Source organism: Euprymna scolopes, chromosome 8, assembly GCF_053919585.1.
Source record: "Euprymna scolopes isolate OS-2025 chromosome 8, ASM5391958v1, whole genome shotgun sequence".
NCBI classification, from domain to species: domain Eukaryota; kingdom Metazoa; phylum Mollusca; class Cephalopoda; order Sepiida; family Sepiolidae; genus Euprymna; species Euprymna scolopes.
Genome location: NC_136489.1, coordinates 160,229,736 through 160,253,830, shown reverse-complemented (window position 1 = coordinate 160,253,830; position 24,095 = coordinate 160,229,736). Strand labels below are relative to the sequence as shown.

Below are 24,095 nucleotides of genomic sequence, written 5' to 3'. Positions count from 1 at the left end.
GGGAACTCTAAAGTTTAGTTGTTCAAGAGAAGAAACTATTAGAGTAGAAAGCTTTCTGGCATTTAGGGACATCAACAGTGAAGGGGTGAGATTTTGTTGTTAAGCGGATTTGTCGGGGATATGTATGTCGAGGGAGCACAAGTGCAACAAATTCATCAGAGCACATTCTTTAAATTATTTGTAAGACAGGCACAAGGATACAACATTGCAGCGATGGGACAAAGGGGAACCTATTAGATTGGAAATGCTATCCAAAAGGCACAGACTAGTGGCAGATGCATCAGCCCAGATGTGGCAACAATACTCCATGCATGGGCGAATGGTGGCCTTGTAGTGGTACAGGATACTCTCAGGCGTGAGTAGTCTTCTAGCTCGATAAAGGGAACTCACCTTCTTTGCAGCAGCCTTTGCAATGTCCTCAATGTATTTGTTCCAGTTCAAATTGCCCGCAAATGTTAGGCTGAGTAATAGCAAACACAAGTTTTCTTTTTTTTTTTTTTTGTTTTTTTTTCACTGAAAATCAATTGTGCAAAATAGTCTGCATGCTTCACAGCTGGTAACCTTTCATTTTCTTCTTCATTGTTAGCGTAACCTTTAACTTTTAAACACAGATACATCGTAACGAGTTACAAACTCTCAACAAAGATAATATCAGGCTGACAAGTTCTTGTGTTTTTTTAACTTTTAAATTCAGATGAACATATTGCGGCTCAAACAAAAATTTATTGATCAAAATAAGCACCATCAGAATGAACACACTTTTGCCAACGCAAAACAAGTGTATTTATGCCAGTGATATAAAAATCTTGCGTTCTGGTGGTGGTGAAGTCGCTGAAGGCGTTTTTGATATCGCTTAGGTATTTGAAGCATTTCTCATGCAGAAAGTTGTTGAGATGCTTGTAAAAGTGGTAGTCGGTAGGTAAGAGGTCTGAAGAGTATGGTAGATGAGGCAGACTTTTGTAGTCCAATTCATTCAACTTCTGCAGGGTCGGTTTAGAAATGTGCAGTCAGGCATTGTTGTGGAGGAGAATCGAGTCTTTTCTGTTGACTAATGCTGGGTGCTGTTGTTGAAGTTTCTGATGCATTTCATCCATTTGTTGACAATACTTCTCCCGACGTAATGGTTTTACCTGCATTGAAAAAACTAATGGATGAGACTGGTAGCAGACCACCAAACAGTCAGAATGACCTCCTTTTGGCGCAGCTCTGGTTTCCGGAAGTGTCTCATGGAGTTTTGTTGGCATCTAACCACTGAGCTGAGTGTCGCCGGTCATCATAAAGAACCCACTTTTTGTTGCAAGTTAAAACCTGGTCAGGAAACGGGTTGTTCTTGTTGCGTAAAAGAAAAGATGACACTTCATAATGGCATTTCTTTTGGTTGTCGTTCAAATCATGAGGCAACCATTTATCAAGATTTTTGGTCTTTCCAATCTCTCTCAAATGGTTGGAAATCGTTGTATACTTTACATTTAATTCAGAAGCAACTTTTTGAACAGTTGTGCGTGGATTGTCTTCGATGAAGACTCTTAACTGATGTTGTCAAAAATCTGTTTAAATTTATGGGCAAATATCTGTTTAAATTTATGTATGTATGTTTGTATGCCTGCCTAAAACTTTCGACAGAGGAGATCGATATAGTTTTGAAGCTCGACCCTTCGGATGGCAAATATCGAAAAATTGGCCAAAAACATTAATTCCTTCACCCTAAACTGGGTACTTTTTTACAAGGAGGGTCGTTTTTTTTTTGCTAACATTTTTTGAAAGTCATTCAACCCCCGCTTCCACGACGTCGCATAAAAGGCGTTATTTCGAACACCCATGATGTCACAACCACTGAGAATTTTTGCATTTCATAAACTTACCTAGATTATTATCCATGGTGCTTGAAAAAAGCGTGTTTATGACAAATGAAAACTTCCACTCTCTGAGATGGCAGCATACTAAATGTAAGCAATGGACAATTGCAATCTGGGGATATCTGGCATCTACCCAGATACTGAACTAATACGTACAAGGCGTGTTTGAATCAATTCACACTTTATTTATGCCATTCAATTATTTACAACTGAACAAATTAGTTTGATCAGGTCATAAAGGGTTAAAGATGCTTCTTTGTTTTTTATGTCAATGAAATTAATGTTTTTTCTTTTTTCAATTTTGTTTTTAAACATTTTACTTTGACTACGTATTGAGATTAAAAATGAAAGTAGTTAAAATCTTTAATATTTCAAAATAAGACAAATTTCATGTATTTATTATGTTAAAAAATATTGTGACAGACAGACGGACAAAACTCATTTATATAAGACTAGCGAGGGGTATCCGGCGTTGCTCGGGTATTTGGAGGGGTGTGTGGAAACTCTGGGGCTGGGGGGGTGGGGGTATTAAAAAAAATAAAATAAGTATGAGGATCGAACCCGAACCGTTGAGGCAAAGTTGTAAATTAAATTAAAGTGTGAACAAAAAAAACGTGTGACGTTAACCATTGCCCCACCGCGAGATGCTAACGGAAACACGTTTGAATTTATTTAATTACTTGGATTTGGCAGGTGCCCGTTTTAATGAGTTAATGAGGTCAAGTTTGACTGCGGGATAGTATTCATTTACTGCGGAACGCTTTTTTTTATTTTTATTTTCCCAAGATGTTATAGGAAAAAAGACTAACCCACATGCGGCGAGCGACAAATGTTGAATATTTATCTTCCCGAAATCAAGCAAATTAAATAGACAGGCGAGCTTCATTGTTAACTGTGAGATATTACGATTTATATGTGATATAAAAAGTTTTAAAAAGTTGTGAAGCGACCAACCGCTTCTCTGAAAAAAGCCTTTTGCAGACATACAGAAAAAGCGAACACACATACATACATTTTCGCTTTTATATTTATCGATTTTAAAATGTCAAAAAACATAACTGTTTAATTTTAAAAAATTTAATTCCGTTTTTAAAAATACGCTTTGCAGCCTATTTATTTTAGTGTAATTTTATTACAATTGTTACAATTTTAAGTACATTTTTGAAGAGAAAGATTCGGTTTATTTAAAAAGTATTTAGCTGAAGAAAATTTGTTAATAAAGATTCCACTTGATACAATTTAAATTAAGGGACATTCGTTTTATTTATGACAAAAATATTAAGCCAACAATGGCTATTTTTATGGCATAAGAAAGTTAACTTTTTAAAAATATTATTTCTAATAGGCACATTATTTTAAGAGGAATATTAACAGAAAATTATACAGAAAGAAGAAAGTAACCATGATAAGGTTGATTAACAAAATTACAATATACAGCACGATCACATTGACACACCAGTTCTCGCCAGATTACTGAAGTTAAGCAATGATAAGCCTGGCCAGTACCAGATGGGTTACCATTTGGGAAGGTTAAGTGCTGTATGTACCATACCGAATCATAGAAAATTTGAGGTTGGTATCTGGGGGTGCATTTAATTCACTGGGGGGGATGTACCTCTGATTCAAGATAGAATGCCACGGGAAACTACCGTCTTTACATGTCTTCCCGAGATTACCATGGCTCTATAATTTGGATAGCTGTGATCGACGCTGATAAAACAGCAAGGCTGCTGCATGTATGCATGCATGCTAGCACGTAAAACGGACATTAAAGCAAAATACTCACCAGCAACGGTATTTTGTCACCTGATGTCACAATGGCAGGAGAAACCAGATTAGCTATCATGATACCAAGCGGGTTGGCTGGAATAAAATCAAATGGAATAAAGCAAACAGAAATAAAACTTAAAACTATAGAAAATCTCTACTATTATATAAAAGTCACTTTGTGTGTGTTCTTTCCTTATAGGTTCCAAAACAGCTGAGCCTACCTTTTGCAAATTCCACACAAAGCTAATTTATATGTCTGGCAGTGTTCTTAGATATGTTTTGTACAGAAATTCATCTGATAAGTACCGAAAATCGAAAAAAATCAGATCCTAAAAATAGTCCTTTCTTATAGATAAAAAAGAATTTTTACAGGGGAATATTTTATGTTACACCAGCAAGTGAAATAATAAAATCTCAACAATTCATTTCTTCTTCTAAAAAAAAATTGACATCTTGAAATATAGCTCAGATCGACTACAGATCAAATGATTCACGGTTCCAGCCTGGGTATACCTTACCATTTTATTTTAATTTGTTTTTATTAATGACTTCAATTTACGATAAAAGAAAAGATACCATTTAAAATCACCACAAATCATTTCTTCATTTGCATATTTTAAAACTAAACATTAATCAGAAGTGTCTTTTCCAGGGCATTCATCGTCAAGCGCAAATATCAGCTGACATGATATTGTAAACAAACACAGACGGAATTTGATGAACGACATTATCATTATTATGTTTTTTGTGCGAATTAGTCCACAAATTATTCCTTGTAATATATAATAATCAATAGAGGATTGATTCTATAATGATACATACACAATCTGCATAAATTAAAATATCATGTTTAAGTGTATCGTATGACCAGGTAATGCCAAGCGGCCAACTAGTATATATATATATATATATATATATATATTTCTGTCGAAATATATATATATATATATATATATATATATATATATATTTCTGTGGAAATATATTTTCTTATAATATATACCAATCCTTATTTAAGAAGCTCAATATAATTACAGAGCAATTTAGTGAATAAATGACTATTTCTTCTGATGAGTTGAGAGCATAATAGATTCACTGATTGATATAATAATTAAGTGATTGATTTTGCGCTATGGAACAGATACTGTCAAGAATTGTAAATGTCAACTGAATTAAAGGAATAACTTATAAGATGGTCAACATCATGAACTTTGGAATACAGTCTTTTGTCATTTATTCATTATATATGTTTTTAAAAATAATAAATAAATAAAAAATATGTCCAAATAAAAAATGGGCGACTTTCTAAGAAAAACACCAGATCTCCGAGGCGGAGATGTTAACCTTAATATCGTTAAAAAAAAAAAAAAAAAAAAAAAAAAAAATCAACAACAAAAACTATGTAAACAGATAAACGATAAAAAAACTAAACAGTAAATTGTCTATGGCATCATAGCGTAATGGGTTAGGATGCTGGACTGAAACACATAAGGTTCAGGTTTGAATCCTAACAACAGTCAAGCTATGCTGAAGAGGAGTAGGGCTTTGAAATACGTGTGTCCGTAGATTACTGTTTTTAAAAATAATAAATAAAAAATACGTCCAAATAAAAAATGGCCGACTTTCTAAGAAAAACACCGGATCTCCGAGGCGAAGATGTTAACCATAATATCATTTTAAAAAAATCAACAACTATATATATATATATATATATATATATATATATATATATATATATACACACACACAAACATACAAGGCACATTCCAAAAAGTAATGCCTCCTAATATTTTTATTTTGCCTGAATGAATCAGACTTTACATTTTAAAAGACTCTTGTATGAGAAAGCAGGCTCCAGACGCACATGCACAGCCATTGCTCATCATTGGCAAAAGTGCATCGAAAAGAATACATACGCAATCTGCATAAATTAAAATATCACGTTTACGCATATTGTACGACTGAGTAATGGCGGGCATCCAGCTAGTAACGGAATAAGCTACATTTCTGGATTTGGATAAAAAAAAATTGACGATGGAATAGCTATCTAAAACAATGTTTGATAAAAAAAAACAAAAAAACTTCTTCCCGTTTTATAGTTTATATGCTGCATAAAAACAGCACCTGCCCTGTTCATATGTTTCATAGAAGCATTATGTCAAAGTTTCTAAGAATAACTCACATTACTTAAAAATTGATAAATTTTAAACTCCCAGTTTCTGTCTTAATAATAAAAATTAAAAAATAATAAAAGTAAAATATTTAGAAAGTAAAATAAAGCATTTGTCAGATATTCTGATGCTTTTAAGTCATATCAAATTAAAGTAAATTAATAGACAAAATCCAAAACTACTTCGTATAACGTATCTAAATAATACATATAAGGTAATATAATATCCAGAAAACCATAAACTTGTGTACAGGGTGAACAATAAAATTGTCGCCCTAGAAAAGATGACATGATTCCATTTCTGTTTGATGAAATCCGTTTTTTTTTTTTTTTGTGTTGCTGACCATCTACTAGTTGGCCAGCTATGTATAAATCCCAAGAGCAACAGGAGCCTTGATTGAGATTGTCAGACTGACTTGGTTGTTATCGTCACAACGTTTCGGACGTTTTACCCTCCGGCCTTCGTCAGGTGTTTTGTATCGAAACGTTGTGCCGATAACAACCAAGATGAGGAAGTCAGTCCGACAATCTCAACCAATGAAAACATCTCATCTCAAAAATACAGACAATTACAACAGGAGCCTTCTATCATATTTGAAAGTGACAAAATGTTCAACGAGCGAGATCGGAGATGTGCCGCTCTACAACTCATGCTCTCTATCAATCCAAGACAACAAGATCACTGCCAGCATCCTCAAAATGCATCACTGGATTGCCAAAAATAACAGGGGCGTATCCCAGGGTGATGAAAACAAAGTTTCCAACCACGGTTATGGTCTTTGGTGTAGTCTCAAGTGAGGGTCACATCATGCCGGGTCACATCTTCGAAGTTGGCTTGAAAGTTAACATCAAAATGTACCTGGATGAGCTGAAGAGGTGGTGATTTCTTCTTGCAATCAGGTGTAGGACTCGGCGCTGGCCCACAAGTCCAAAGAGACCCACCCTGGCTTCAGAAGTTGTGCTTTGACTTTGTACCCTTCTCTCACTGGCCCCCTTCCTCTTCCTACCTGAACCTACTGGACTACTTCATTTGGTCACATGTCGAGAACATCACCAACATGATCTCCCATAACACCAAAGCCAGCTTGATCACCGCCATCTGCCGAGTATTTGCCAAACTCCCATCAGTGCTTGTGAAAAAGGCATGCTCCCAGTTTCGGACCCATATATGGTAGTGTTTGAGGCTGAAGTCGGCTACATTGAATAGATGTCAGCTCTACTACATAATCCAGTTACCTGAATTGATTTTTTCAATAAAAGTTTTAAAATAAATCTGTAATGTTGTTTTCTTTAGATCAACACTTATCATTCCACCCTGCATATATTTTTTTCAATAAACTATAATAAGATATTATAAGTAAATAATAATAATAATAATGTAAATATATAAAAATATTAACAAATGAATAAAAAGGGGTGATAAATAGTATAATGGATCTGAACCCTTTAAAATACAACAGTTTTGTAAATAACAAACACTTTCTTTTTTGAAGGCAAAGGCGTATAATTCAAGGAAGACATATTTTTTTAATAACATTAGGTTAGCAAAATTAATCTCGAGCAAGAAACTAAATCTGATACCACAAAGGTTTTTGTTCTTGTTTTTTTTTTTAAGGGAGGTGGTGTTTAATCAATACTGCTGGGCAGCCATGATTTCATATACTGTTTTGTTTTTAAATCCTCGGTAAACAACTGATCACCAGTTGTTTAATAACAACTGAAATAATATTAGGACCAATGTGAATTCTCGAAAGCAAACTAATATAATACTTGCAAAAGACTTACTAGCAAAATATAGAGATGTTTCGTTTGTATTACTGCAAAATTCATTAAATACGCACATATATTTTTCCCAAACATACAAACAGAATTTTTCCGATTCCCTATAAAGTTCTAACACCGAGTCATTAACGCTGGTAATGTATAAGCATTTTTACTTACACATGGCTGATAGCATGTTGGCAGTTGCTCTTTGTTTTTCGCTAAACCATAAAGCAGCCAGTTTTGTTGGACAGAATACAACAAACGGTTGAGCACAAGCAGCAAGGCTTTGGCCTATTATGAGCAAAGGGAACTGGTAAGGTTTGGGGATGAACTCTAAGCAGCTAATCACTCGAAACACAGAACCAATGAAATTCAACCAAGAACAGAGAAGAATCTGAAAAAGAAAAAAATTTTAATTGCATGTTTAAGTTCATTTAATCTGTCATTAAAAAAATACCATTTTCATTTGAGTGTTGTTTGTACGTTTCGGTCGGGTAAGGGTTAGGAATCTGAAAAAGAAAAAAATTTTAATTTAAAAATTAATTTATACCCCCCCCCCCACACCCACACTCCATGTTTAAGATCATTAAAAAAAATACCATTTTCATTAGAAGTGAATATTTTAGATTACTTCCATCAAATATTATAATCGGACTATTATTCTCATCTTGAGTGTTGTTTGTACAACGTTTCGGTCGAATTAGCATTCGACCATCTTCAGGCATGTTGACTGTTATCTTGGAAAAGAAAGTTACTGGTTCTGTAGATATTTTTGTATTTTTTTTGAGTTAGTCTCTATTTTATAGCTATTGTTTTATATTTATAAAAGAAAAAAAATTGGTTGACAAAGGAGAGGCAACTCTAATAAAGATCGACAGGATTACTCCTTTCAATTGCCGAAATTTTAAGGGTGTATAATGTTTGTTTTTTTCTCCAATTAGAGGCTCCCAAATGCTGCTAATCTCTAGGCTTGGTCTTCCTAGTAATTTTTCTTTTTTTTTTAGCATATGTGCTGCCCCCTTGTGTTACCTGATCTGCATCTTGCATCCCTGTCAATTATTTTGACCTTATTCCACCATTTGACCGAAATGTTGCACAAATAATTCAAGATGAGAACAATAGTCCAATCAATACAGGTAATATAAACAATCAGCCCTCATCTAAAAAAATTTAGAACTTGAATATTTTATGTTATTCTATGTATTTAAGAATAGATATGAAAATAGGATTCCTATACAGGGTAACTCCATTCCTCTCCTCCAAATATCATACATGGAATTGTTGAATTCACAATCCTTTTCATAATCTGGTGCATCTGCTACTAGTCTCTCCTGGTTAGTGTTCAAGAGAGAGTCACCAACCTGATAGGTCCTGAACTGTCATCTGAGCTTCAACCTCTGTCCCATTGACAAAATGTTGCATCCCTCTGCCTGTTCTACAAGTATTTTAATGGTGAATGCTCTAACGAACTACAAGCCCCTGTATCCCCTTGAAGTAAATACCCCTGACAAACCCAGCAAGCAGCTAAATCTCACCCATTCACAGTAGAGATCTCTAGGTGTAAGAAAACTTTCTACTCCAATAGTTTCTTCCCCAGAACTGCTAGACTTTGGAACTCTGTTTTGGAATTCTGCTTTCCCAACTGTACTGACATGCAGAAGTTCAAGTGTAATGTGAACAGACATCTTGCTACTCATCTCCCTTCATAATAACCCTGCAACTTATGTCCCCGATAGTAGCCCCCTACTTCAAAGTGGCACTGTGCCTTGTTTGGGGTAAAAATTGAATAAAGAAATTAAAAAATCCAACCATATGCTGTACAAATAACTTCAATCTATGTCTGACTTGTCCACCAAACTACAATCATGAATGTCCAACAGTTTTTGTTTTATCACTGTTCAATGATAAAAGAGGACACTTTGATGAAGGGGGTTTCATACTCCCGAGTTTTATCTGCGTCCTTATCTCAACGATAACGTCTACTGAAACCATTCCTGAACTGAAGAGAGCCATCACAGCTAAAATTAGGGCACAAAAGAAGAGCATATCAGAGTTGTATTTTTTTTTTTTTTTTTTTTTTACATTGTATCGAGATGTGAATGGCAATAAAAACAAAGATGGTGGACAAGTCAGAGAAAAACTAAAATTTATTTGTTCCAAATATATATATATTTTTTTTTTACAAGAATCACCACTTATCAATGCCCAAAGGCCACTCGAGGATAAGGATTACAAACGTATTATGAAATTTTCTTAAAGATTCCACAGGTAAGTATTTAATTTGGGCCGTTTTGTATGAGAAGCTGTTCTTGAAATGTAGCAGATTTCCATACCAGAATGTCGATAAAATATTACGTAATGACTTAAGTATCAAGTTGACAAGAAAGTTTTTGCGGTTTTTAACTTTTAAAATTCAGATGAACATATCTTGGCTCAAAAAAACAAAAATTTATCGATCGAAACAAGCACCATCAGAATCAACACACTTTTGCCAACGCAAAACAAATGTATTTATTTCAGTAATGTAAAAATCTTGAATTTTGGTGGAGATGAAATCGCTGAAGGCACTTTTGATGTTGCTTAGGTTTTTGAAGCATTTCTCACGCAGAAAGTTGTTGAAACGCTTAATAGTCGGTAGGTAAGAGGTCTGGAGAGTATGGCAGATGAGGCAGAGTTTCATAGCCCAATTTCCTTAACTTCTGCAGGGCTGGTTTAGCAATGTGTGATTGGGCATTGTCATGGAAAAGAATTGGGCCTTTTCTGTTGACTAATGTTGGGTGTTGTTGTCGAAGTTTCTGATGCCTTTCATCCATTTGTTGACAGTACTTCTCTGCCGTAATGGTTTTGCCTGCATTAAAAAAAATTGTAATGGATGAGACCGGTCGCAGACTATCAAATAGTCAGCATGATCTTTTGGTGCAATTCTGGCTTCAGGAAGTGTCGGCATCTAACCACAGAGTTGAGCATCGCTAGTTGTTGTAAAGAACCCACTTTTCATCGCAAGTCACAACCTGGTAGAGAAATGAGTCATTCTTGTTGCGGAAAAGGAGGGAAGAGAGACTTCATAACAGTGTTTTTTTTTGATTGTCGTTCAATTCGTGATTTTTGTTTTTCCAATCCTCCTCAAGTGGTTGAAAAGCGTTGTATATGTTATGTCTGATTCAGAAGCAAGTTCTCAAACAGTTGTGCGTGGATTGACTTTCTACTAAAGATCTTAATTGATTGTTGTCAACATCCGATGGCCGCCCACTGTGCTCATCATTTTCAAGACTTGTCGCCGCTACAACATCTTTAACCCCCCATTGTGCTGTGCGTTCAGTAATGGTTCCTGGACCAAATGTTTCATTGATACTGCAGCTTTTTGACCTAGCTTGAATTGAAATAAGAAAATTGTGCGAATTTGATTTTTTTTCCATATTTTATTCAACGTTCTGAAAAAATAATTGTTTTAAAACAATTGTAATTTAAACGATTAGATAGAGTGAAAAACGCTCTTTAAAATGATATATAAAATAAAGGTATTATAACGAAAACTTATTTGAAAATTCATTTGAAATCAAAATTATAAATTCTGTAAGAACTTTCTTCAATCTAATATAATTAATTCATCATGTAATTCAAAACTGATTTCCAATAAACATGGATTCAATATCAAAAAAAAAAAATGGTTTCAAAATAAAATGTACAGCTTTTTAGAACTTGGCATATCCAGTGAGACAAAAATCGACCAAATGCCACAAAGTGCAATATCTGTTCTGATACTACATTTCATCTTTTGCCCTTTGTCAATGAAGGAGAAATCCTTCTAGAAGGAGGTAATTTAAAATTTTTTATCCCAATCCAGAGTGCCTTTTTTTTTTCTGAAGAGCATTAAAAACTGACCTTGTGTCGAACTTTGTGCTGTACCATGGGTACACAAATAGTGCAGCGAATAGACTCGCACCAGATCAAAATTTCAGATGTAAGAGATATCTCGAATTAGAACACCCAACTGTGGCTTACCCTTACTCAAAAGTTGAAATTGGTAGAGTTACCCTATAGGTATTAGGTTGGTGCAAAAATAATGTCGCTTTTCGATGTTCAACTTTTATATAAAAAACATTATTTTTGCACCAACCTCATAGTAGACTCCTTTTACTACGTAGGAGAAATGCTAAATGCAGGAGGTGACTAGGAACAAAGTTCGACCATCAGAGTTAAGACAGCTTGCGTATAGCTCGGAGAAATTTTCTCAATCTTAACATCCCATGTTTTCCCAATTATTACCAAACTGCATAAGAAGCATGATGCAGTGAGTGTTGAGCCGTCACTTGCTTGACTATAACAGGGCAATAACTAAATGTAATATTTGTCAGGAGATTCCATATGACATGAAGCGGGTGTATACTATGTACAAGTGTATAAGTCGTGTATCATCTAGTTGTATAAAACTTACGACAACCGATACATTTTAACAACGGACATGTAATAAAAGGGACAAATAACAGTTCTCTGGGGTTGTAACATTGGACCAATCAGAGAAACATACCTGGTCCGTCCCTGATCTAGTCTGATGGATCCTCGAGAAAAGATGTAAAGAAGATTCATCCCAATGAATCAACAAATCTCGGGCTGTCTTTTCAGCAACTTTTATTACCGATGCTTCCCCGTTCGAAAGCTGCAATGCTGGTCCTAGACTATGCATTCTCATCTGCTCTGTCACTCCCAATTCATAACTCATCAAATCATGTTTTTTTCCAACTCTCTACCTAATTCCACATCACTTTAAAACTATGTCGGATTCTAGAGGTCAATCTATTATTGTTTATTTCTAACATTCTTTAACGTTTTTAAACATCTTTACATCAATAATTTTTTTACATCAATAATTTTTTTACATAAATAATTTTTTTACATCAATAATTTTCTCCATAAATATTTATTTTACTATAACATTTTATTTTTACAATTTTTTCAACAATCATAAAAATTGTCAACTAACATACCTTCGGCATTACTCTGCTAATATCTAACGATAAGGCCAGTCTAGATCCAGAACATCAGGTTAGACACTCTACTAAAGGCCTTAGCTACCCCAAGATTTGATGTTCTAATAAGGCCAAATTGTTTTTGCTGGTTCGCGCATGTTAAAAGAAGCAAAGAGGTATATCAGCACTTGTAGAGACTGAAGATTAGACAACAAAAAGAAAGTCGGCTGTCCTAAGAAGACATGAAAAGAAACCATTTAACAAAACTGTAAATAGTGGCAAATGGATGCAGCCAATTGCACAATTGTGAGCACTGAAGATTTGGCAGAAGAAAAGTCAGTCGAAAATCTTGTCAAAGGGAATATACCTAGATAGTGAGCAAGTGAATTGCTTACTTTATACAAAAACTAAAAGGATGGGTTAAGGTAAATATAAAGACTCCATCCTCTCTAAAAAAATTTACTTTCACCATGACTAATGTTTGTGCAAAATTAAAAAAAAAAATCCAAGGCATGGTTCTTTAAAAAAATCCGAACAGATGAACGATTTAGAAGCAATTTTATCCCTATCATGCTCCCTAGGGATAGGGGGAGGGCAACCAGAGTTATCCCAGAAAATCTGTTTTGGCAAAAATTTACTTTCACCATGACTAATGCTGGTGCAAATTTAAAAAAAAAAAAAAAAAAAAAAAAAAAAATCACTAAGTTATTGAAAAAAGTGAAAACAAATGAATGGACAAATGGGAGTGAATTACTAGGTCCAATCCCTCCTTTATCATAGCCCCCACCCCCAATATTTTTTAGAAAAATTGAAAACGAAAACAGAGTGGCACATGTTACGGCATTAAATAAATCTAAAAACGATAAGCAAAAATCAAAATACTTACGCTAATTCTTAGACCAATTGTATCGAGTAACCAAGTTGCTAAAAACCCAAAAGGAACACTAGCAACGAGGTAGACAAGGGATAACGAGTTGACTGCACTGGAACTTATGTCATAAAAATGAGTGGTCACATCTGCGATGGGAGAAAACGTGATCCAGATCTGGAGGAAGAAAAGAGATAAAAAAAAAAAATGAATATTAAGGATTTGATTATTATTTTTCTTTTTTTTTTTTAAACTGTTTTATTTGTTTTTATGTTGTTCCTATGTACTTGCCTCCCCACGAGGGCAGAGTTAGACACAAGGTCGGTTTTTGATGTGGGGAAAATCCAGCTCCCCAAAATGGGGCACTCTGGATGAGAACAAAAAAAAAAAAAAATTACCTCAGTCATGAAGGATTTCTCCTCCACTGACCGAGGACAAAAAAGGTGAAGTGCAGCATCAGCACTAAAACCCAATTCTTATTGGAACCACAAATTTATATTTTATATACAGCTTGGAGTCAATAGCACTAATGTTCAAGCTCCAAATTTTTTAAAGCTATGATCTCCAGAATATGAAATATTTTTCCACTAATAATTCATACATACTATATATTATTTTAGCGTTTCTATTTTTAAAGGACAAGGACGTTTTTGAAGGCTATGTGAATGTAACTATCCGTTTCTTTTTAATGAATAAAACCTAAAGAATTCAATTAAAAAAACTGATGAAAAATTCCCAATCAAAATCTGTGTCCTCTTTTTTTGCTGTCAGAACTGCACAATTTTCATTGACTCCCAATGAATTTGAAACCTCAGCTTATATAAGCCAATAAGACATTTTAACAATTTTGTTTTTTAATGATATTTATATACTGCCAAATGTTTTCCTTCAATCCAATATATAAAGAAATTTTGCTTAGATTTTAAAAACTAGATTTCTGATGAACTAGATGACTGATTTTCTTAACAGTTTTTAAGTTATGTGCATTAAAAAACAAAAAATAAAAAAACTATTAACATCAAGGATATAGGATGGATAATAAATATTTTCTCATTTTACCATTGACTTTCTTGGAATGAACGTGATGAACCTTTAAGGCAGGGTGCTTTTGTGGAGATTTAAATGTGAAATGAGCGCATGTGGGCAAATTAGAAAAATATCTAATCGTCTTTTTATTCTACCACAGATCAGAAGAGATAAAAAAAACTACAAAACTAAAAGGCTTTTGCTCAGTTTTGCTTTACTATAAGAAAACGAAAATCTACTCAAAGATAGAAGACAAAAATAATAAGTCATTTTCTAAATATCGAGTTAAGGTGATTATTTTATGAGGCTTATGGAGCCAGAATCAGAGTTAATTATCATCGCCCTAGCAACAAAACTACTGTTGATTCACTGTGCAATATTAATCAGTATGCTGGCTGTTGATCTGGCAGGATGAAATCCATATTACTGGTCACTAAATCGATTGCCGAGATGATTTGGCAATTTCTGCATTTATTACAGATCTAAAATAACTTGATCATGACAGAGAGAAAACTAATCTGTTCGTATGTGTGCAATAGTATTAATACTTGTGATGATATTCTCTGTTGTTCATAATGAATTATTCTAATAGAAATATTTTATGCTTAGTTTTATTACATTTGGATGTTAATAAACAAAGAGAGAGTGACGGAAGCAAGAATGATAAACACTGTATAAGATACGAGTTGGAGGTTCTCAAGCAGTATACAGTGAGAGAGAGTGAGAGTAATAGACAGGAACTAAGCAGATATATCTATTAAGAAATCCTTTTTTGTATAACTAAAAATAATACCTTTTTATTTTTTATATCATTAATAACTAACAAAGATACATGTGTTTCGTGCGGGACATTGCTGTATATAAGATTCTACATATAAACACACATTCAAGAAAGAGAACCTGCAGGACTGGTTCCACCATTATATCTTAAGTTGCTTCAGCGTGAGTCTGTCACATATCTGCATTGTTCTGTTTTCTATAAACCTAAATTTTGTTCGGATTTTTTGTTTTAGTTTCACAACTTGGACAGAAATATGAAAGTCATTTAGAATTTTTCTTTTTCAGTTATACAGGGTGACCCCCCCCCTCAAAAAAAAAAAAAAAAAAAAAGCCCCAGAGGACATTCAATTGTTTTTCTGAGCATTTTACAGTCAACGGAGAAAAAAAAGGCCAAAGACACTAGTGTTTTGATGTGATGTTTTGAATATAATAAACTAGTTAGGACCAAAGTTTCATTTCATTCGGACACAACACTAAGAAGCGGGGCTTAATTAAAGTTGGGAGCCCCTTTTTTTTGGAGGGGGGGGGTCACCATGTACTAGCGGGGATGCCTGGCGTTGCCCAGGTGTTTAGGTGGTGTAGTAAGGAACCTCGGAGGGGGTGGGAGGAAGAATCAAAGCAACAGTAGTGGAGGTGCCCGTTGCCCAGGTGTGTGCAAGTGGTGTAATAAGGACCCCCCCCCCCCCCGGGGTGGGGGTTGGGGAATGAAGTGGTAGTAGCAGGGGGGGGGGAATCAAAACAACAGTAGGCAGAGGTATAAAAAAAAAAAAAAAAAAAAAAATGTGCGGGACTTTGCTGTACGCTGGGATACCTACTTTGCAAGCATCCTTGCAGTAAGTGGATGTTGTAAGAGGAACCACTGCTCAAGAGGTTTTAATTTTTTTTTAACTAACCCTAACCTCCTAAAGTGACTGAAATCCAACCATGAACTTTAAAGCAAATAAATTATATCAAAGTTAACACTGATATTGTTATACATAAAAATTGAAACAATTACAAAAGAACACAATGGTTAACATTTGTTTAGTATCACAAATGCATTTTTATTAAAGACTAGCGGAAGGGGTATCCGGCGTTGCCAGGGTGTTTGGAGGTGTGTGTTTGTCGTGGGCAGGGCGGGGGTAAAATAAAAAAAAAAAAGTTTTGGTAGGTAAGTATGAATTTTAGATATAGATTACTTGGACATGGATCAAACAATTTGATTTGAGCACAAAACAATAAATGGTAAGAGCTTATAATTGGGGTCAAAGTTTTAAAAAAAAAATTGATCTCTGCAGTGTCTACCAAATTACTCAGCCAATTTTTGGTCTAAACATTTGAAATTTTACATAAAGTGTATTCAGAAAGAGGGTAAGCTTTTTAATAGTTTCTTTTTTTGCTGAAAATTTGGCTTCCAAAGGGTCAAAGATGAAAAGATTTTACCTTTGTGGTCTCTAGCAAACTATTAAGCCAATTTTGGGTCTAAACATTTGAAATTTGACATAATGGGTATTCAGACAGACAGCAAGCTTTTTAATCAGTTTTTGGGCGAAAATTTGGCTGCCAAGAGGTCAAAGTTGAAAGAGTTTACATTTGCAGACTTTACCAAATTCCTCCGTCAACTTGAAATTTTAGATTTAGGTTACTTGGACATGGGTCAAACATTTTAATTTGAGCCCAAAACAATAAATGTTAAGGGGTCAAAGTTAAAAAAATTTGATGCCTGCGGTATCTACCAACTTTTCTCTATGGTAGTTAAGGAAGTCTATTATACAGAAAAGCATTACCATACATATTCACACTTTTTAATATATACATATGCACATAAAGTTATGAACAGTACATAGGGTCTTAACAAAGCTGGGTGGAACTGCTAGTATATCTATATATCTATAAAAGTGAAAATGTGTGTGTGTGTGTGTGTGTATATACATCTCCCTACCAAATAACTGTCAATTTTCGGTCTAGAGACTCGAGATTTGATATAAAGAGTATTGAAATTTGGAAAAATCTTTTTAATCAGTTTTCGGCTAGAAATTTGGCTATAAAGGAGTCAAAGTTTAACAATTTGACCTTTCAGAACTCTACCAAATTCCTCTGCCAATTTTGGGTCTAAACACTTTAAATTTTAAATGTAGGTTACTTGGACATGGATCAAACTTTTTACTTTGATTGGAGCCTCCAAAAATAAATGTTAAGAGGTGAAAATTGGAGTCAAAGTTAAAAAAAAATTTCTCTACCAAATTACTCAGCAAATTTCTGGTCAAAACATTTGAAATTTTATATAAAAGGTATTCAGAAATAGGGCAAGCTTTTTAATCTAGTTGGGTCAAAAATTTGAGCTGCCAAGAGGTCAAAGTTCAAAAGATTTGACCTTTGTGGTGTTTAGCAAACTACTCAGCCAATTTTGGGTGTAAACATTTGAAATTTATACATAATGTGTATTCAGACATGCGGCAAGCATTTTAATCAGTTTTGGGGCGAAAATTTGGCTGCCAAAAAGTCAAAGTTGAAAGAGTTGACCTTTTCAGATTCTACAAAATTCCTCCACCAATTTTGGGTCTAAAGACCTGAAATTTTAGATGTAGGTAACTTGGACATGGGTAAAACTTTGTATTTTGATTTGAAACCAAAATAATAACTGCTAAGGGGTCAAAATTGGGGTCAAAGTTAAACAAATTGACCTCTGCGGCCTCTATGAAATTACTCAGACAAATTTTGGTCTAAACATTGAAAATTTTACATAAAGTGTATTCACATGCAGGGCAAGTTATGACCAGTACATAGGGCCCGAGCAAAGCTAGGCTGAACTGCTAGTATATAGAAGGCTATCACAATGTGAGGAATGGAATATAGTCGGTGTTGAGAAAGAAATACGAAAACAAGTGAAAATTTACAAATCAATAAGTATATACATATTTGTCTATATATACATATATTTATTCAATTGTGTTAAGTACAAATGTCTTACTTGTAAGGTAGATTGTATGTGACAATTTCCATTATATATTTCGGGATAATCCCTTTTTCAAAAGGTGAATGTAACAGATCTATTCAAAGCATGATGGATGGAAGAGTGAAAACAAATGAATTAAATGGATGTGTGGGGTACTGCGGCAAATATAGGGAGGAGGGGGTGTATATGTATAGCATGTTTTGAGTGATTAACATTGTTGTTGTTTTATATTTTTTTTTAATAATTTGTTGCTTTTTTGCATAATCATTATATATATATATATATATATATATATATATATATATATATATATATTAGCAACTATTATAAAATTTGATCCAAGATCCCAAGGAAAATATATTTTTTTTAAATATTCCAAAAAACCTAAAAATGTTTTATAGACAGCAGAAACACTGTCAGGGTGCACATACATATCACACTAAATATGTTGGGAGTGGGAAGATCAAAAGGTTAGATAAGGAAGGAGACTAACTCAACAGAAAGAACTGACGATAAGATAAGGGTGCACTATAATGCAATCAACGTGCAGAAACTAGTTGACACATTCATCAGTGCAGCAATGTATTTTTTCACTATTTTTATTTTTACTCATAACCTCCAACCCTTATTTTTACCCATTGTAACCTCCAACCCATATTTTTATCCATTATAAACACCAACCCATATTTTTACCCATTATAACCTCCAACACTTATTTTTACCCATTATAACCTCCAACCCTTATTTTTACCCATTGTAACCTCCAACCCATATTTTTATCCATTATAAACACCAACCCATATTTTTACCCATTATAACTTCCAACACTTATTTTTACCCATTATAACCTCCAACACTTATTTTTACCCATTATAACCTCCAACACTTATTTTTACCCATTATAACCTCCAACACTTATTTTTACCCATTATAACCTCCAACACTTATTTTTACCCATTATAACCTCCAACACTTATTTTTACCCATTATAACCTCCAACACTTATTTTTATCCATTACAACCTCCAACACTTATTTTTACCCATTATAACCTCAAACCCATATTTTTACCCATTATAACCTCAAACCCATATTTTTACCCACTATAACCTCAAACCCATATTTTTACCCATTATAACCTGCAAAAATAAAAATGCAAGAGAGCTATATGCTCAGTCCGTTAAATCCAAAGTAGCTGATCAGTAGCTTGGTTCCCACCAGTTTTGGCAAATAACAAATAGGATCGTAAACAGAAGTGTGTGTTCTATCCCAACCATTATCAATGGACCTGAGGTCATCTCGTCAGCATCAGAAAAGGCCAAACTATTTGCCAAGAACCTTGCAGTCAATTCTACCCTATGCGACAAAGGCCATCAACTCCCCATATTTCCTCCTATAACACAGAACACGCTAGGTAACATACAAATATCTGTGCATGAGGTCGCCAAGCTAATCAAGAACCTTGATTCCAGTAAAGCAACTGGCCCTGACGGCATCCCAATCATAGTGTTAAAAAAGCTTCAACCAGAACGTGCTCTCATACTTACGAAACTGTTTAAGCGTTGCCTTAAGGAGAAGTGCTTCCCAACACCCTGGAAAACCTCATCAGTATGCCCTGTATTTAAGAATTCAGGTGATAAGTCATCTCCCTCTCAGTACAGACCAACAAGTCTCCTATGTGTCATGAATATGAGCTGGAATCCATATTAAATAGAGAAATAGTCAACCACCTCAGCAGAAATAACCTTCTTAGTGACATGCAATATGGTTTCCGCTCTGCAAGATCTACTGCAGATGTGCTAATGGTTAGATGTCATAGTTTTAGTGAATCTCTTGACAAAGGCTTCCTTTCTAGGGCAATTGCTCTGGACATATCAAAGGCCTTCGACAAGGTATGGCATAAAGGCCTACTTCACAAGATTTCCAGCTACGGTATAACTGGAAATGTTTTCTCTATCATTAAATCATTTCTCTTTGATAGGTTCATAAGAGTAGTGGTCAATGGACAAAAATCAGAAGCCTGCAGTATTAATGCTGGAGTCCCTCAGGGGTCAATCCTGGGCCCAACTCTCTTCCTGATCTGCATCAATGATCTCCCTAAACACATACTTAAATCATTCGTTGACATCTATGCTGATGACACGACCATCTACTGCAACACATCAAAGACTGTAAATGACAAAGTTCTCTCTGATTCTCTCTCCTCTGATCTCGAGCGTGTGGTTCAGTGAGGGAAGACGTGGCTGGTTACCTTTAATGCATCTAAAACCAAACTCCTATCCTTACATCATCAATGCTCTGATCTCCATCTGGCATCAATTGAAATGGATGGCTCTCGTCTAGGAGAAGCCCCATGTTTTGACAAGCTTCTGGACTTGACCTTTACTCCCGATCTGAAATGGAACACGTACATCAAATCTGTTGGAAAGGTCGCTGGAAAGATGGTGGGATCCTTCTACCGATCCAGAAGATATCTCACTACTGATGCAATTCTCTATCTATATAAAAGCCAAGTACGTCCAAGGATGGAATACTGCTGCCATATCTGGGAAGGAGCTGCTAAAAACAGCCTATCCTGCCTTGACAGAGTACAAAATAGACTTCGTGGCTTAGTGGAGGATGCCCTTTTCTCTTCCCTGCAACCTTTCTCCCACAGAAGAGACGTTGCGAGCCTGTCTTTGTTTTATCTTTATTTCCATGGCAGGTGCTCGTCTGAGCTCCAATCTCTGGTTCCCCTCACCAATCTTTTATGAAAAACACCAGTCTAGCTGAAACCACTGTCAGTAAGTTTCCCCACTCTTTACCTGTGCCTAAATCAAAATGTAGATTCCATGAACAAAGCCTCTTTCTTAGAATTGCATGCCTGTGGAACTCTGTTCTGTCTGCCTGCTTCCCACCTGACTACAACCTGGAGGTCGTCAAGTCCAACGTAAACAAATTCCTGATGACCCCCCCCCCCCGTAAGTAGACACTTTATTAAATATCCACACTAACGTACTGTACATGCAATAACCCTTATACCCGAGTGGCTTCCGGGCCTTGATAAGTCGTGACCTCCTTGTAAAAAAAAAAAATAAAAAATAACCTCCAACCCTTATTTTTACCCATTATAACCTCCAACCCTTATTTTTACCCATTATAATCTCTAACCCATATTTTTACTCATTATAACCTCCAACCCATATTTTACCCATTATAACCTCTAACCCTTATTTTTATCCATTATAACCTTCAACCCTTATTTTTACCCATTATAACCTCCAAACTATAAATGCAAATATTACTACTTAGAACGGCAGGGGCTACTATTTGGAATCATATCTAACAGGGGATTGAGGGGAGAGTTGAGCAGCAAGATGTTTATTCACATTACATTTAAACTTCTGTAGGTTAGTAAAATCAGAGAAGCAAGAAACAGGCTACAAAATTCCAAAGTCAAGCAGTCCAAGGGGGGAAAAAACTACTAGTAGAAGGCTTTTTGGCATCAAATGGTGTGATTTTGCTGCTTGTCCGGTTGGACGAGAGTATTATATTGAGGGGGCACAAGTGCTAGGAGTTCAGAGCACATTTCATTAAAGTACTTGTAAAACAAGACAGGGATGTAACATTGCGATGATGCAACAACGGTTGAACCTATAAGATTTGAAACTTTTTTGGACACTGTCTAAGAGTGAGAGAATAATGTCAGATGCACCAGCGCAGATGTGGCAACAATACTCCATATTAGAGTAAAGTAGGTGGTTAAACGAACGTCAACGTGTGGTTTTCTAGGTCAAAAATCACACCATAGTAGTGGAAAAATGAAATCACAGCACGGATTTTGTAACATAAAAGTCGCTGAAATAAAAGATACAGACAACCTCGTTTCGTAAATCGGACATATTATAATCTAGGGAGTATATAAAAAGTTCTCAGAAACAGTGACCTCCCTCTCCAAAAAAAAGCCTTTGGTGGACATAAGAAAAAAATGCACACACATACACAAACATGAACACATTTTCGCTTTTATATTATAGACTAGCGGGGGTACTCTGAGTTGCCTGGGTGTTCGGAGGTGTAAAAGAAAAAAAAAAGTTCTGGTAGGTAAGTAGGCTCGAACCCTTGAGGTCAATAGCCTGATAACTTACCATGACGCTACGTGGGCAGAGAACTGAGAATGGTTGAAATTAAATGATGAAAAAGTTAAACGACAGGTGTGCAAATTTAATGAGGTCAAACGTCACGCTATAGGGGAATGAAATCCCGCGCTTAACTTTGGCTGCAAGCCAGTTTCTGCATATTTGTTTGTTTCCCCACAAGATGTTGGGGAAAACCAGCTCCCCTTAAAAAGGGGATTGCCCAAATGAACAGCAATTGTGTGATATAAGGGGTTTCCACCGCATTAATCAAAGCTAATTGCTTTTCTGGACCTCCCGGTATGAGTGCCACGGGGACTCCTTTGTAAACGGATTCAGTTTCCCTTATATACAGAAAAGCTAAACAAACAAGCGGAGAATGAGATATATTGTGAAAATAGTGTGTAAAAGTCGTTCAAATAAAAGACGTGACCTTCCTTTGTAAATCGTAGATGTTATAATTTAGGGAGCATATAAAAAGTTTTAAGAATGAGTGACCCCACTGACCCTCATCCTCCAAAAGCCTTTGCCGGACATACACAAAATGTGCACACACTAACTCACATTTTCACTTTTATATATATATATATATATATATATATATATATATATATATATAGATGGCAGTCAATGTTTGAGAAGGTTTTTTTTTGTAGTTATTAAAGAAAAAAAACTTAATCTTTGTGGAATAAAATATTACCATCCACTTATGGTCCCATTCCACTACAAATTGAAGGCCATTTTCTATAGTTTTTGCCATTGCCTTGGATATGTGTATATTAATTTTTCCCTCATCTATAATAAATCTCACCTGTCTGTTTAAATGTATGTATGTTTATATGTTTGCCTAAAACTCTTGACTGGATTTTCACAAGATCAGTATCATTTTGAAGCTCGACTTCTCAGATGACAAATATTGAAAAATTGGCCAAAAAACATTAATTCCTTCACCCTCAACTGGGCAGTTTTTTACAAGAAGGGGGTCGATTTTTTGCAAGCCATTTTTGCAAGTCATCGTATCGGTTAAACTGACTTTGCCTAATTTTAATGCTCCGAACTTCTGGTCACGTCATGGAGTAGCGGTAAGACGTCAGATTTTCTTTCGCTTTCTTTTCTGCCTTAGCGTCATGGGTTTTTTTTTCTTTTGCTCAACACTCGGTCAATGCCGAGCACCCAAGTTAGTCTATTGTAGAGTGTAGTGTCATCAACAAATATAATCATCTGGTACACAATTTTAACAGGGAATAAGTGACAAGTATTAACCCCTTGGGGGGACATCTGTATTAAAATAATGTTTAGACATACAACCATTAAGAACAACCTGAATTTTTCTCTTTTCTAGAAAGAATCCGATTTCCTTTATTTTTAAATTATTTTTCCCAGGTATTGTTTACTTCTCTGTAACTCCTTAGTACATTTCATTGTCCTTTATGAATTTACTAATTTAACAAAAGTTTTAAGCTTCAACATGTGCACAGCAACTTTTATGCCGTCGAGTTAGAAGCTGTTTTTCTTTCAAATCTGCGACAATTTTGAAAACTGTTTTCACAAATTTTTATTCCAGAAAGGCAACTGCACAGAATTATTTTTTCTGCTAGATCACCTGCAAAACTGTTCCATTGTTTCTTAAGCACTCATATACATCAGAGATAAATACCAGGAATGTCAACTTAATTTAATTCAAATTTTCATTCTTAAGAAAATGTCTCATGGTGGTCTGCATGCACAGTGTGTCAAATGCGATCATAATTTGCACACCATTTTTTCAAACTGCTGCAAACTCCTTTTGTTAGGACATCGGCTATCAGAGTACTAAACTTCAATGTCACTTTTGACACCAGTAGA

The 24,095-nt window shown here is 35.1% G+C and overlaps 1 protein-coding gene across 1 annotated transcript in view; it reads right to left on the bottom strand.

The window, feature by feature from the left end:
* LOC145283905 (solute carrier family 49 member A3-like) overlaps positions 1-24,095 on the bottom strand; it is a 68,221-nt gene that overhangs the window by 27,300 nt on the left and 16,826 nt on the right. The window contains exons 2-4 of the mRNA XM_080133006.1: positions 13,414-13,572; positions 7,738-7,954; positions 3,643-3,719 (exon numbers count right to left, since the gene is read on the bottom strand). Coding sequence (XP_079989132.1) covers positions 3,643-3,719; positions 7,738-7,954; positions 13,414-13,572 — 453 coding nt within the window. The remainder of the gene's footprint in view (positions 1-3,642; positions 3,720-7,737; positions 7,955-13,413; positions 13,573-24,095) is intronic.